This window comes from Callorhinchus milii, unplaced genomic scaffold, assembly GCF_018977255.1.
Source record: "Callorhinchus milii isolate IMCB2004 unplaced genomic scaffold, IMCB_Cmil_1.0 Scaffold5, whole genome shotgun sequence".
Lineage (NCBI taxonomy): Eukaryota > Metazoa > Chordata > Chondrichthyes > Chimaeriformes > Callorhinchidae > Callorhinchus > Callorhinchus milii.
Window position 1 is genome coordinate 7,546,333 of NW_024704746.1, and position 14,931 is coordinate 7,561,263.

The 14,931-nt window shown below is 43.6% G+C and overlaps 1 protein-coding gene across 1 annotated transcript in view; it reads right to left on the minus strand.

Annotated features, from left to right (window-relative positions):
- Positions 1–14,931, minus strand: part of astn1 (astrotactin 1) — a 620,426-nt gene that overhangs the window by 492,137 nt on the left and 113,358 nt on the right. Inside the window, 1 exon segment of the mRNA XM_042334960.1 lies at positions 2,015–2,202. Coding sequence (XP_042190894.1) covers positions 2,015–2,202 — 188 coding nt within the window.

The window sequence follows — 14,931 nt, forward strand, 5'->3', positions numbered from 1 at the left end:
ATTTCAAGGGTGTGTGTGTATATTCTTAACTGCAAGTGCAAATCCTTGACTGTCCAGTGTCTTGAGAGGTCCTCTTGACCTGAACGGCGCTATACAAATGTAATTTGTTGCTGTTGTAATTTGAACATGAAAAGAAACCACATCAATCAAGCAATACAGAGAAAGTCTATGCCTGCTGACTGCTTATCAGTAAAGAGCAGTCGCGTTCACTTGCCAGGACCAGAAACCGCTAAATAACGGGAGGTCTCAAATGAAGCATTTTGCCTTTCTTAGCACAGAGCAGAATAAGTATTTACTCTACCATCGGATCTGACCTCGGCACGCAATCAATTTGCTGTGCAAAATGCTAAGTTGCAAAAAAGTCTGCTTCCCAACACAGCGGGACATCTTGGAAGAGGTTTGGCTGGATGTGTATAAATCAGCGATGGCTGTCCATCAGTTAAAAGCTACCACGTGACGCCATGAATCCTTTTTTATCTCGGGTACGCAGATTTGGCAAGTACCAGTGGCCATTCAGTCTTTTCTTAATTGAAATTCAGCGCAAACCGAGGGTTAAAAGTAACAAAAAACTAAGCTTCAGATAAAAGTTGTAAAAGCGACTTTTTGTTTTTATAAGAGAGAGAAAAAAAAAGAGTACGGACAACAAGTATTGATCTCTTTCTCTCTCTCTTCCTTCTGCTGTTAATGTTATCTTTATATGCTGTCCAGAAACTATTTCAATACATCTTTGCTGTGGCACAAAGCGAGTGCTTTCTTAGCTGTAGCGAGTCAGTGTTTGCATGGCATTGTGCTATCGCTTTATCAGACACGCTGGTTGCTGTCACCCCTCCTTTCAGGGTGATAACAGCGGGGATTACTGTATAATTACACATCAATCCTCCAGCCGCTAGCCGGAATCACACAGAAGAGAAAACTGGCAGCGGTTAGAAATGTTTCACTGAGCTAAACGTGACCATTTTAAGCGCTTTTTTTTTCATGGATTTTAGGCCTCTACAAGTAAGAGGTATGGGCGTCAGTCTCTACTAGAAGCACTTTGAGACGCCCTGCGAAGGGCTTTATACTAATGCGAGTTGTTGTTGCATTATGTGCTCACCACAAGATCTGGAAATTCGCCTTTCAAAACCCTCCACAGCATTGCTCCTCCTTACCTCCGTGACCTGCTAACTCCATACAGACCAGCCCGCTCCCTCCAAGATCTGTATTGCTCCCATGTGCCCAGTGCAGCCCACCCCACCATTGCCAGTAGGGCATTCAACTTTTCTGTCCCCACCTTTTGGAATTCCATCACATAGTCCCTTCGTCTCACACCACCCACCCCATCCTCCACCCCCTCCTTTTGACCGCGCCTCCCGTTCTCAGAAGACACATTTTTAAATGCTTGAGTATTGGTTGCGAACTTAATATGAGTTGATACTCTTATCTCACTGAGACAGAAATATAATGATCAGCAAACACCACATGGGCCTGTCCTGAAATCAGACTACAACAACATAATCTCCTTCAGTTGGAACCATCCATTCTCCCAATAGAAGAAGACTATGGCATCCAATTGTTCCAACTAGAGAAGGCAGTGATGAAGTAATGAAATCTTTACCCAACTCCAAAGAGTTTTATAGGTTCCTGTTAAAACATGCACAGGAACAGGCCACATTGTTGGCCTATATCCTGTTCCTATATTTGTTCTCCCCAAGATTGGCAATAACAGCACAAAACATCCCATACGACAAACGTCCCTTTGAAGGACTAGGAAATAAATGTGTTCAAACTGCGAGCAGCAACAGCATTCAACCATCCTGGCAGCAAATGTCCAGTCAGCCAGTGCAAGATTGGGGGAAAAAAACAAACCAACTCATTAACTTCCATTTTTCAATGGTGACATTGAGTGATCGAGTGAGACGTTGTAGATTGAAAAAAATAATAATTGCAAGAACGAGACTGAAAATGATTGAGAAGAAAGGGGAGAGGTGGGGGGGGAAAAAAAAACAGAGAGACTTGTTGAAGAAACGGGACTCACCATCACCGAGATGTGAAGGATTCTGAGCTCTTCCTCTGCGGAGTCATTCTGAGAGTAGACGGTGGGGATGAGACCGGGGAGGCGATGAGCGGAGTTCTGGTGATGAACATGGAAGAGTAAGGTCCCGTTCTCCAGCCATTGCTGCCTCCAGCGAACATTGGGAATCTCCTCTGCATAGCCAGATATTTCTGTAAAGGAAAAAAAATATTTATAATAATATTACTTACGTTTGACATAGCACTTTATCATGTCGTTGAGACGTCTCAGCACTTCACAGAATATACTGTAAAGCAAATTTGCTGTGTATTTTGTGGGCGTAACGGGGCAATCAATTGTGCACAGCAATGTCTCCCAAACAGTCGTGAATTGAACGACCAATTTTTTTTTAAAAAAGGGATAATTACCCCCGGAAAGTGATCCAGCAATTGACTAACAACTGGGTTCCTGCTTACTGCTAAGTAAAAAGAGGCGTGTGGAGTGAAGAAACTTGCTTAAGCTTTCATCTGGCCCACAGGATCATCAAAAAAGTATGATAATTTTGCCCAAAAAATATCACTTTACAATATATTCCGTGAAGCACTTTGAGACATCTCAAATATGTGATGACACGTTATATCAAATGCAAGGAATATTATTATTATTGTTATTATAACTACCCTATTAATCTAAAAAAACACAAAAATATCATAATTTCTTCAATCTTTATTAGACATTGTAATGGTATCACGATTTTTTGGTCAGCGTGTATATTGATTTATAATCTCATACAAGTAAAAGCTCCCTGAAAGAAATTCCAAATGTAATAATATAACAACACTTCAGCTAATACAATATATAATCTGTCCTATATACTGTACCAGCAGTAACTTATTTATTGATTCAAACGAAACAGAAGCTAGCAGATTCTCTGAACTTCAATTAGAGTTCAATCAAAAAGAGGTAAAAGATATTGAACTTTCAAATTACAGTCTCTGTGAGCACACATACTTCATTCACCTCCTTGTCTAACCCAAACCATGAAATAATAGTGTTGCGTTCGATTATCATGAATAATTTTCCTATAATAGTAAAAAAAATTAATAACTACAGGATTCTTCATTGTAATTGGTAAACCATTAACTCTATACCCACATCAATCAAATGAATGACTTTCCTAAAGGTATATTGCCGGGCGAGAGATCAACTTTCGGATGCTCAATTTTATACATGAAATGGGTTCTTCTAGTGCCCCTACTTATGGAAACTAGTGTAATCCCTGACCTCAAGATATGACAGTTCATTCCCCGCCAATAGGCTTTCTGTGTATTCCTACATCACAATCAGTGAAGGCATTTTCTCCCTGTATTTTTAATGATAATAATAATCCCTGCCTTTGATAAAGCACCTTATCACGACATTGAAACATTTCAAAGCGCTTCACAGGGTATACTGTAAAGTGGACTGACTTTATATTTGGTGGCCAAAATATGTCAGCCAGTTGTGCATAACAGTGTCCCACAAGCAGGCATGGAGTGAGTGGCCAGTTTTACTTTGGGGGAAGAGGGGGGTTGGTTGTTGGCTAGGACACCGTGAGAGAGAAACTTTGCTTTTCGAACAGCGTCCACCTGATCAGGCAGATGGGACCTCGTTTTAACGTCTCATCTGAAGGACGGTATCTCCGATAATGCAACACACCCAAGGACTGCATTTGAATGTCAGCTTAGACTATGTGATTCCAAGTCCTGCCGTGGGGTTTGAATCCACAACTTATAACTCAGAGGCAAGAGTACCACCACTGTGTCATGCTGACAAAGCATTTCATTACATGCCCACATGTAATTATTGTCCTCACCTACAAAGCCCTCCATGACCTCGCCCCACTCTACCTCTGCGACCTCCTAACCCCCTAACAACCCGCCCATTCCGTCCGCTCAGCCGGCTCCAGCCTGCTCCACATCCTCCGATCCATCCGCCACTCTGCCCCCAACCTCTGGAAGTCCATTTCCCAATCACTCCGCCTCGCCCCCCCCCCCTCTTTAGCCTCCTTCAAGTCCCACCTCAAGACCCTCCCCATCGACCATGCGATTGGCCACCCCCCTTCCCCTCCCTTCTCCCCCCCTGACCCCAGCTCGGGTCTGAAATGCTGTACACTGTCCAGCACCTTGGGATGTCCTCCCGACGTGAAAGGTAGCTATACAAATGCACTCTTGTTGTTGTTTTATTATTATTATTATAATAAGGTCAGGGAGTTGAGGGGTGGATCCACCGCCAATGGATGCCCCACTTGCACCATTGTAGTTATTTATAATATATAATGATAAGCCTTGCATTTGATATAGCACCTGATCCCATTGTTGAGACGTCCCAAAGCGCTTCACAGAACACACTGTAAAGTGAATTGACTGTATATTTGTGGGCGAACGCGGCAGCCAATTGCGCACAGCAATGTCCCACAAACAGTCGTATATTGAAAATGACCAATTTATTATTGTTTTGGTTTTGGAAGGATTATTATTGTAAGTATTATTGTATTATAAGTAAAGAAATACTTCCTGATGTCTTTCCTGAAATTGCCCTTTGCAACTCTATACCTTAGTCCTCTTGTTCTACTCTCTTAACTGTTTGTGGGACACTGCTGTGCGCAATTGGCTACCGCGTTTTGCCCACAAAATACAGTCAATTCACTTTACAATATATTCTGTGAAGCGCTTTGGGATGCCTCGAAGACATGATAAGGTGCTGTCAAATGCAAGGTTATTATTATCCAACAGCAACCTGTTCCAGATGTTGATTACCATCTCTGTAAAGATATGTTGGCTGTGACAAGTGAACAATGATAGTACGCTTCACAATGGGCTAATGCAACTAAATGACCAGATCGAACCTGTCTCCGTGGAAGATTCACAACTCTTCATTCCACTTCACACAACTCCGTTATTAAAACGCACCAGGCATCCACCCACAAACATTCTAAAGTCAACTAGGTTGAAAGTTCTTTGACGTGTGACAGGCAAGAGAAGTGATTTTCTGCCTTCAGCAAATCTGTATTTTACAGTACGCCCACACACAGGTCACATAGAACAATGCCCTTTCACACACTCAATTGCATTTCAGCTGGATGATAATAATAATTATAACACTTGCATTTGATACAGCACCTTTCACATCGTCTCAAAGTGCTTTACTAGATACACTGTAAAGTGGATGGACTATATATTTTGTCGGTGTAATGTGGCAGCCAATGTCCCAAAACAGCCATGGAGTGAGTAACCAATTTTAAACCATAGTGCTGTGGGATTTTTAATGTCCACCTGGGCCTGAGCTCGGTTTAATGCCTCATCCGAAGGACGGCACCTCCGACAATGCAACACACCCCTGCAACACACCCCTAAGCACTGCTTTGGAGTGCCAGCTTAAACCATGTGATTTCAAGTCCAGACATGGGGGATTGAACCCACAGCCTTCTGACTCAGAGACGAGAGGGCTACCACTGCGCCAAGTGAAGTGCTTTGTGACGGAAACAATTAATATCACTGTTTTCACAACCTGTGAATACTGGGACAAGAGTGGGCAATGGGATGCAATCCAAATGGCACCTTCTGTATAAAGTATTCCTGTTACCACAAAGATTGTTTTTTGGTGAAATAGCTTACGTAAATAGCACCTTCTCTGTTGCTGATCAACTGCAGAATGCCTTTGAATTTTGAAGCACAGGATGCCAGAACATGTAAGTTATTTCAAGGCTTGTTGTTCATTGTTCCCAATGTGAAATGTGAACTTATTAAAACCGGGCATTCCACAGGAGACCTGTGGCTGTACAGATGTGTTTTATAATCCTAAGAATCTTTGCATTTATAGAGTGTTGCCCTTCAGGCAGCACTTTACAAAGACAGGGTTGGACACTGAACCTGTTGCAGGGTGGGGTGGAGGAGGGGCCGGGGAGGAGGAAAAGGTGGAGGTGGCTGTGGGAGAGTAGCAGAGGTAGCGTTCTACCATCACTTGTGGACAAACATAGAAGAAAGAGAGAGACAGACACATACACATTACAACACAGGGGAAAGAAGGCAATATCACTTCACACTATCTACTGATCTCAAACTGTGCACGATCCAATCTTTTATTTGATTTGTCATCCAGTTGAGTAAATGGGAGTGCGTTAAAGGCCAGGATTGTTCTAGTGAGTGGTGAATGTGGGTGTACTGTAAAATATAGATTTACTGAAGGGAGATAATCTCTTCTTTTGCCGAGCACACGACGAAGGATGCTCAACCCAATTGATTTTAGAATTTACCTCCTCAGATGTACTGAAGAACAGGATGAAGGCACGGTCCCACATTATCAAAAAAAGGTGGGATTCATACAACAGCTGGGATGTTTCAGCCGCATGGTTACGAGTCAAACACGGCTCAGACGTAACTGAGATATATTTGGGAAAGACAATAATAATAATCCTTATTTTTGGTACAGAGCCCTATCAAATCATTGAGGCATCTTAAGGCACTTCACAGAATATATTATAAAGTGAATTGACTATGTATTTTGTGGGCGAAATGCATAGCCAATTGTGCACAGCAGTGTCCCACACACACTCGTGGATTGAGTGACCAAATTTAAAACGTACATTGAGGGATTATTACCTGTGGAAAGTGATCCGCCAATCGACTAACAGGTTCCTACTTACTTTAGGTAAACAGATGCACATTTCAGTTGTTGCTTCCCAACTTCGCTCTTTCACTTTTCAAACTAAGTTCTGTGAGCTGATCGCCCTCATCCTCACCCAGCTTCACTGGCTCCCCATCCCCCAGAGGATTGTGTTCAAGATCTTCGGCCTTACTTTTGAGGCTCTCCATGGTCTTGCTCCTCCCTCTGCTCTGCAACCTACTAAACATCATCAACCTGTTCGCTCTCTCCACTCAGTCGGCATCAGTTGTTCCATGTGAGCAAATTTGAGTGAATTGTTTTTGTGGGGAGAGATTATTACCCCGGGAAAGTGATCCACCAATTGACTAACAACCAGGTTCCTGCTTACTGCTTGGCAAACAGAGATGTGTGGAGTAAGAAAACATGTCTAAGGTTTCGCACTGCCCAGGAATTGAACCAGGGGGTTCCTCTCGCCTGCGAGCCAAGCATGCTAACTACTATACCACTGGCCGCTGAAACTCTTGTTCATGCCTTCATCATCTCCAGGCTCGACTGTGCAAATGCCCTGCTTGTCGGCCTTCCCAACTCCTTCCTCCACAGGCTTCAGATAATCCAAAGCTCTGCAGCCCATGTCCTCTCCCGCACCAAACTCGGTGACCCCATCTGCCCCACTCTCGCCCGACTTCATTGGCTCCCTATCCTTCAGAGGATCCAGTTCAAGATCCTGGTCCTCACATACAAAGCCATCCATGGCCTCGCCCCACCCTACCTCTGCGACCTCCTAACCCCCTACCAACCCGCCCGTTCCCTCCACTCAGCCAGCTCCGGTCTGCTCCATGTCCGCCGACCCACCATTGGCGGGAGAGCCTTTAGCCACTCTGCCCCCAACCTCTGGAATTCCATCCCCCAGTCACTCCACCACACCCCCTCCTTTGCCTCCTTCAAGTCCCGCCTCAAGACCCTCCTCTTCGACCATGCCATTGGCCAGCCCCCTTCTCCTCCCCTCCCTTCTCCCCCCCTGACCCCAACTCAGATCTGAAATGCTGTACTCTGTCCAGCGCCATGGGACGTCCTCGCGGCGTGAAAGGCGCTATACCAATGTAATCTTGTTGTTGCTGTTGTTGTTGTATTCTACGGGACTCTAAAGGCACTAAATCAAAATGCAAGGATTATTATTCCCACAATGTTTATCACAGGGAAGCTATTATTTCTCTCGTGTTTGACTTTTACTCCCACAATTAGACTACAATCCTGCTTTTTGTTTTGGTAATGCAATTGTAACTTTCCATAATCACAACAATAATGGTAATCATATTAATGACCAACATTATTATACTGCAATAACCAATAAATTCAAGGGAGGAGGGAGAGGGAACACTGTACCCTTGACAAGCAACATAAAAATTGCTGAACGCTATTGTTAATTGAAAATTGAAGCACACCAACATATGGTTGGATCTAATTAAAGGCAACTAAGTGGAATTAAAAGGGACATGGTACTAACAAAAGAGGGAAACTGAGCCACCAGCTAGTTTTGTTTATATAACGACACAACAAACATAAAATTCTACCCAGTAGCTTGCGAGACCATTCTGTCTTAAAATTTTAAAACCGGGCTGAACTGCAAAGAGTTTATTAAGCAATGCAGAAAACCCGCTTCCAAAACCGAGACTGAATCTGCTGTTTGTACTGTGTTCCTCTGCCTGCTCCCTTCGCTCAGCTGACACAGGGTTGTGTCTCCCTCCAATCTCTTCAGCCACTGCACCTCTGATCTCTGCGATTGTCTGCCACAATCCCTCTGCCTCACCCCCTCTTCATCTATCTTTAAACCCCGTCTGAACACCTACCTCTTCAACCGTAGCTATTGTCATCTATCCTAGTCTAAGCTGACACTCCAATGCAGTGCTGAGTGGTGTGTTGCATTGTCGAAGGTGCCATCCTTTGGATGAGGGGTTAAACAGAGGTCCCTCTGCCTGTTCAGATCAATTCTGCAAATAACATTGGTCACTCAGTCCATGGCTGTTTGTGGGACACTGCTGTGCCCAATCGACTTCTGTGTCTCGCCCACAAAATGCAGTCATTTCACTTTACAGTATATCCTTTGAAGAGCTTTGAGATATCTCGACAACATAATAAGGGCTATATCAAATGCAAGGATTAGTAGAAATAGTATTATTATTATTATTCCCTCTCATCCCTTGCTCTGCTTGAGCTTTACCTCTCACCAGTGCTACCTTTCATGTCAGGTACTATATATATGCAAGTTGTTGTTAAATTGTTCAATTGTGTGCAATTTCAAATGTTAAGATAAAGTAACCTCACAAGCTAAGAGTCGGCGGAATTTCAGGCCTGACATCAGTCAAAGTGATGACAGGATATTGCTGTGTGCAAATGGACTGCCACACTGGCATAGAAAATTGCAGTCCCTCCACTTTACAGTACAGTGAAGCACTTTGAGACTTCCTCTGACTTGAAAAGCACTGTACCAAATGCAAGGATTCTTAATTATTATTATTATTGTTGTTAATATCCTATCACTCCAAAATTGCAGAAGGAGCATAAAGCAATCACCAGACTGCCTTCAGGTAGGTTATCTAACAATCTGAAATGACAGCGACCTATTTACAATGCCTTACCTGATAAGAGTGCGTCACATTTAAGGGTGTGAACAGATCAACGTATATTTAAACCTAGCGAGGGTACAGAACTGAAAATGTATTTCAACTGTGGCGTGGTGACACAAAAAAAATCCTTTTTTGAGAAACGCCGCTTTGTATTTACATCAGTGGAATAGTTTAAGAATGTTTAAGTAACTTAGAAAGTCCTCGTTCTTTGCCCTGAGGCCAGATAATCATTCCGCTGCAAGTAGGTCCCCATTGGAATACAATGATATCCTGGAGTTATGAACATGCATATGAATACTAAACGCTACCAAAATAGAAAAGGCTGTAAATTTATTAATATCGGGGCTCCTAGGGGAGGGAGGGAGCGAGCGAGTGAGGGAGGGAGGTCACTGCTTTTTCAGGCCTAAACCATGGGGATTGAAAGCTTTTAACCTTTCACCCATTTGCCTACAAATACACAGTCACCCATATTTCACTTTTGAGACATCTTGATGACATGATAAGGCGCATTATCAAATGCAAGGATAATTATTTCATTACAGGTTTTAGAGGAGAGCAGCATTTTGCACTGGACAGGAGTTTGCTTACAAGTCAAAGATCACCAAGTAATATAGAATTAGGCCATTTGGCCCAATTAGTTTGTGCCAATATTTGGATTCCTGACAAGCCCGCTCCCTCCTATTGCTCTTGCTCCTATTCCCTTCCCCTCATGTATGCTTCAAGTTCTCTCTTCAATGTATGAATACTTCTTATGTCAACCACAGCTTCCTGCAGGGAGTTTCACATTCTCACCACCCTTGGCCTGAAAAAGTTCCCCCTAAACACCCCCTAAAACTGGCTACCTCATAAATCTACGCTCACCGATGTGAGCATAATTACAACAGACTCACCAGCAAGTGAAAAGATGCAGCCTAACAACATCCACCTTATCAAATCATTTGATTAATCATAAAGTCTTCGATCAGGTACCCTTCTTAATTCTAGACAGAAAAACTATGACCTGTCCAATCTTTCTTGATAGCTTATCCACTCATCCCTAGGAATCTATGCTGTATCCTATAATCCTACAATATCTTTCCTGTAATATACTGACTGGAACTGTACAGAGTACTCGAAATATGGTCTAAGGTTTTATATAAATGTAACATTACATCACTACTTTCAGACTACTATTCCTCTGGGCATAAAGCCAGAGTCCTTTGTGAAAATTAAGTGCAAGGTAGTCTAAATCCAGTTCCTTGTGAGAACCATCCGAGTTCCACAGACACTGAGATTCTCTGGTTCAGGAGGCAACATCCACACTGGCTTGGTTCTGATGCACACATAATGAATGAGCAGGTTCTCACTTGCAATCTCTAGATTGTTAGAATCGTAGAGGTGTGGCCGTCAAACCTATACATTTAACAACAAACAATCCTCTTCACTGTGCACTTAACAAAACAGGTTCCCATGGGAGTGAATGGAGGAGTATTGTCGCTTCTGAAAAATGATTCAGTTCAATGAGGTATAAACCTCGCAGGTATATGCATCAACCGAGCGACAGAGTATAATATAATATTCGTAATATTGAAAGTAAATAGTGGGATGGTGCTTTTTTGTGTGTGCTTGTTGGGCTGGATTCCAAATGTGTCTGATGTGCTAAGTGATCTGGGGTTGGAGAATTACATTGAATTGCGAATGCTGACAGGATATGACCATTGGTAAGAGCTTCCACATCAATGTTAAACTGGGAGCAGAAATGCAGCCAGTGTCTGAGCAACGCTAAATGCATTGCTGCTATGCTGTGCTGCCTCTCCATAAAGTTGCCCAATGTTACTTCTGAACTCTACTGCTCTGTTAACAACTACAAGCCAACACTTGTGTTGACAGGTTAACTAAACATATTGGACAGGGAGGGAATCATAAAATCATGATGGAACAACTCAAAGTCATGCTACCATCAGTCACAGCTCCTTGTATCAGTTTGTCTTGCGTTGCTCTAAACAGATGGTTCTTTCAGAGAGCAAACCCAGGCCAAGCACCACGCCTTCTTGGCTGTGAATTTCTACTGTGCAGTGCTGGGGTAGAGCTGCATTATCAGAGGTGCCGACCTTCAGGTGAGACGTTAAAACCAGGATGCTATCTGCCTGTTCAGGTGGACGTTAAAGATCCCAAGAGAAGGGAGCTTGTGTCGTGGATAACAACTGATAAGGTAAAATGCATCATTCAATTCATGGCTCTTCGTGGGGCACTGCTGTGTGCATATGGGCTGCCGTGTTTGCCCACAAATTCCACGGTCATTCCACTTGTGAGTCGATTGGCAGATCGCTTTCTGGGGGTAATAATTCCTTCAAAAAAAGAATAGTAATTTGGTCACTCAATCCACAACTGTTTGTGGTACACTGCTGTGTGCAATTGGCTGTCCTGTTTCGCCCACAAAATAGTCAATTCACTTCACAGTATATTCTAGTATCTTGCTCAGAACGGTGCACAGATATAATGTGCTCCTGCAGGCATTAATCAGAGTACCTGAAAATCAAACCTTCTCAAATTGCCTTAAACAAAGCTCTGGACTCACCATGCATATTCCCTTTGACAATTGTTTTCTGCTGCTTACAAGGATTCGGAAGAGCTTGACAGGGCTTATTAAACTTAATGCCATGGCTTTGATGTCTGAGAATCACAAAGGAAGGATGAGAAGAGCTGGGATGCGGTTGTTTTTACTGCAGGATGTTCTCAGTGCAAGGATTATTACTATTATTATTATTATCAGGTTTACACCCTAACAGATTCCAACAGAAAGCTTGACACAGTGACAGGCAGTGGACACAGTCACAGGTTGAACCAGTGACTTATACAAGAGTCAAAATGGGTAGCTTCATCCAACGCCAAGTGCAATCAGCAACAACAACTTGCACTTATTTAGCGCCCTCCACGCAGTAGCATCTCAGAGCACTTAACAGTGGCGGAGCCTGACTCCAAGCCGGGGGAGGACAGGTAGCCATAAGCACGGTCGAAGAGGAAGGTTCTTCAGGCACGATTTGAAAAAGGGAAGAGAGGGGGAAAGGAGGAGGGACTGAGGGAGAGTGTTCCAGAGTTTCGAGGCTTGGTGGCTGAAAGCTGTGTCCTCCAATGGTGGGGCGGAAGTGCGAGGGACGAGTAGGAGGCTGGTGCCAGTCGAGCAGAGGTGCTGGGTGGTGGATTGGGGAGTGAGGAGGTTGGAGAGGTAGGGAGGTGTCAGAGAGTGAAGGGATTTGAACACGAGTGTGAGGACCTTGAAGTCGACAGAAACAATCAATGTGACAGCTCCAAGTAGCATTTCTTTAAGCATATAGTCCAGGCTGACACTCCACTGCAGTGTTGGGGGTATTCTGCATTGTCACAGGTGCTGGTGTTCAGAGGAGACAGACAACCATCAGCTGGTCTCCCATTATCTGCTCAAAGAAGACCACAAACACCAAGCGTATAATAAAATAATAATACTCGCATTTGATATAGCATCTTTCATGTCGGGAGGATGTCTCAAAGCACAAACCTGCATTGCTAAGGATACTGTTCTCCAGATCAGCCATTGAACTAAGGTTCTGTCTGCTTGTTCAGGTGGACATCCTGTGGCACTGTTCAAAAAGAGAAGGGAGTTTTTCCCTGTGTCCTGGCCAACCATCCCTCTAATAAAATTGATCCTTTACTTCAAGGCTGTTTGTGCGACATTGCACAAATTGGCTGCAGGTTCTCCTACAAATACAATTACTGGACTACTGTAAATCCTGTGAAACGCTTTGAGACGGCCTCCTGCCATAAAAGACACAGGATCAAATGGAAGGACTGTTACTATTCCCTCTGACGCAGTAGTTCAATGGACGTGCCAGAAAGCAAGTCAGAAGATACCACAGATGAAGCCCCCCTCAATGGGTGTGCTGAGCAGAGGCACGATCCCTTTGCGAAACAAGGGGAATCTGAAGGTCAAGTTGAGTTTGGACTCAGTTTGAAGGCATTTACTGAGTAACATTATAACATAGAGCACATGGCTTCATTACTATTCTTGTCAATCCAGTCAATGCCCTGCACTAAAGGCCTGTAAGGTAGATTTCTGATTTGAAGACGTGAAAGCTAATAATGCAATGACCCGAACTCCACTACCATCACCACGTATCCAATCAAAGCAGCAAAGTAAAAGGACTTGGTGCGATTTATTGGAACCACAGAGCATTTGACCATCTCAGTCCATGCTTAGCTTCAGAATTTGGTCATTCCGCCCACAAAATACACGGTCAATATATTCTGTGAAATGCTCTGAGATGACTCAACAATGTGAGAAGGCGCTATATCAAATGCCAGGATTATTATTGTTTAATTCCTCGTTGGATATTTTGAACTCTTTTTAAAATCCATAAATGATTAACTTTTGTTGTGTGTGTATCTTTGACAGAAGAGAGATGAGATATCTCTAATCTCACTTGAGGGGCCATGTTAATTCTTCATTGACATCCTCTAGTGCTGCGCTTGACTACCGTAAAAGAGAGACAGAACCATTCACCCGATGAGTTGTCAAGCTGGCATGTGGAACAGCTCTCTGGACTTGCTCTCCAGCGCCTTGGGACGTACTCCCGACGTGAAAGGTGCTCTATAAACTTAATTTTGTTGTTTGTTGTGCGGTTGTCTTTCTGAAGCTTTATCTGCCAGAGTAAGCACCTGACGAGTAGGTTTGATCCTTAACAGTAAACAAGCTACATTACAATGAATAGACACATGTTGTCCTGACTGACAATCTAAACACCACTCAGCCGGAAGAGCAGTTGATTTTTCACAGTGAATTAAAAGGGGATTGATACAGTGCTTTAAATAGGCTCTGCTGCTGGCTGGTTGGTGCAGACACTGCGACCAGTCTCTCTTCCTAATGACTGGAGAGAAAGTGATTTCTCCCAAGACCTTCTGGGGCTTTCCTCTGAGTGTGTCAGAAATGAGCAAGAGCGCATCGGGACGATGGGAATGGGATTTGGGAAGCACCAACTTTCCAGGAACTGCAGCAGGAAAAAGTTAGGCAATCAAGTGAGTCAGTGGGCATGGGAATAGGAGTAAATTGGGGAGAATGAATGGTGGGGGAGGGGGGAGAGAAAAGTAAGTCAATTCCTCTGCAAATGGAAGCAATAAAGGAGGATTTGCATAAAGCAATCTGAAACCAAGCTGTTTGTCTGTTCATATTAGAAAGATTCAATAAAGCTGCAGTCCCTGCACATATGCCTTGGCATAATTGTTGCGCAATTCCATCAGTTTACCAAATGGAAACATTTGAGGCAGGTCACCCAGAACAGACGTTAATATCATTAGTGGTTTCACTTCAGTACCTGGAGAGGATTCTTGAAGAACTTATTCTTACAGAACCGTCTAATCTGCTGTGAAAATGTCACTCATTCCTCTCCTCCCACCCCACCCCCACACATGTGCATAGACACGTAAGTCTTTCCATATTGCATAGCCACACGACTGAACACAAAACACAATGGGTTTCAATCTGGACAGGAAAACTCTACCTCCTTCTCATCAACCCAGAACATTGGCTCACTTACCCAACCTACACAGTGTGGACAACCAATGCTCTTCTCATTCCTGGGGTCCAGAGCCAATATATTAGCTGGATTTCCTCCTCCTCCTTCCAACCCCTCCCCCTGCCACCCACCAAAATTAAATGATAAG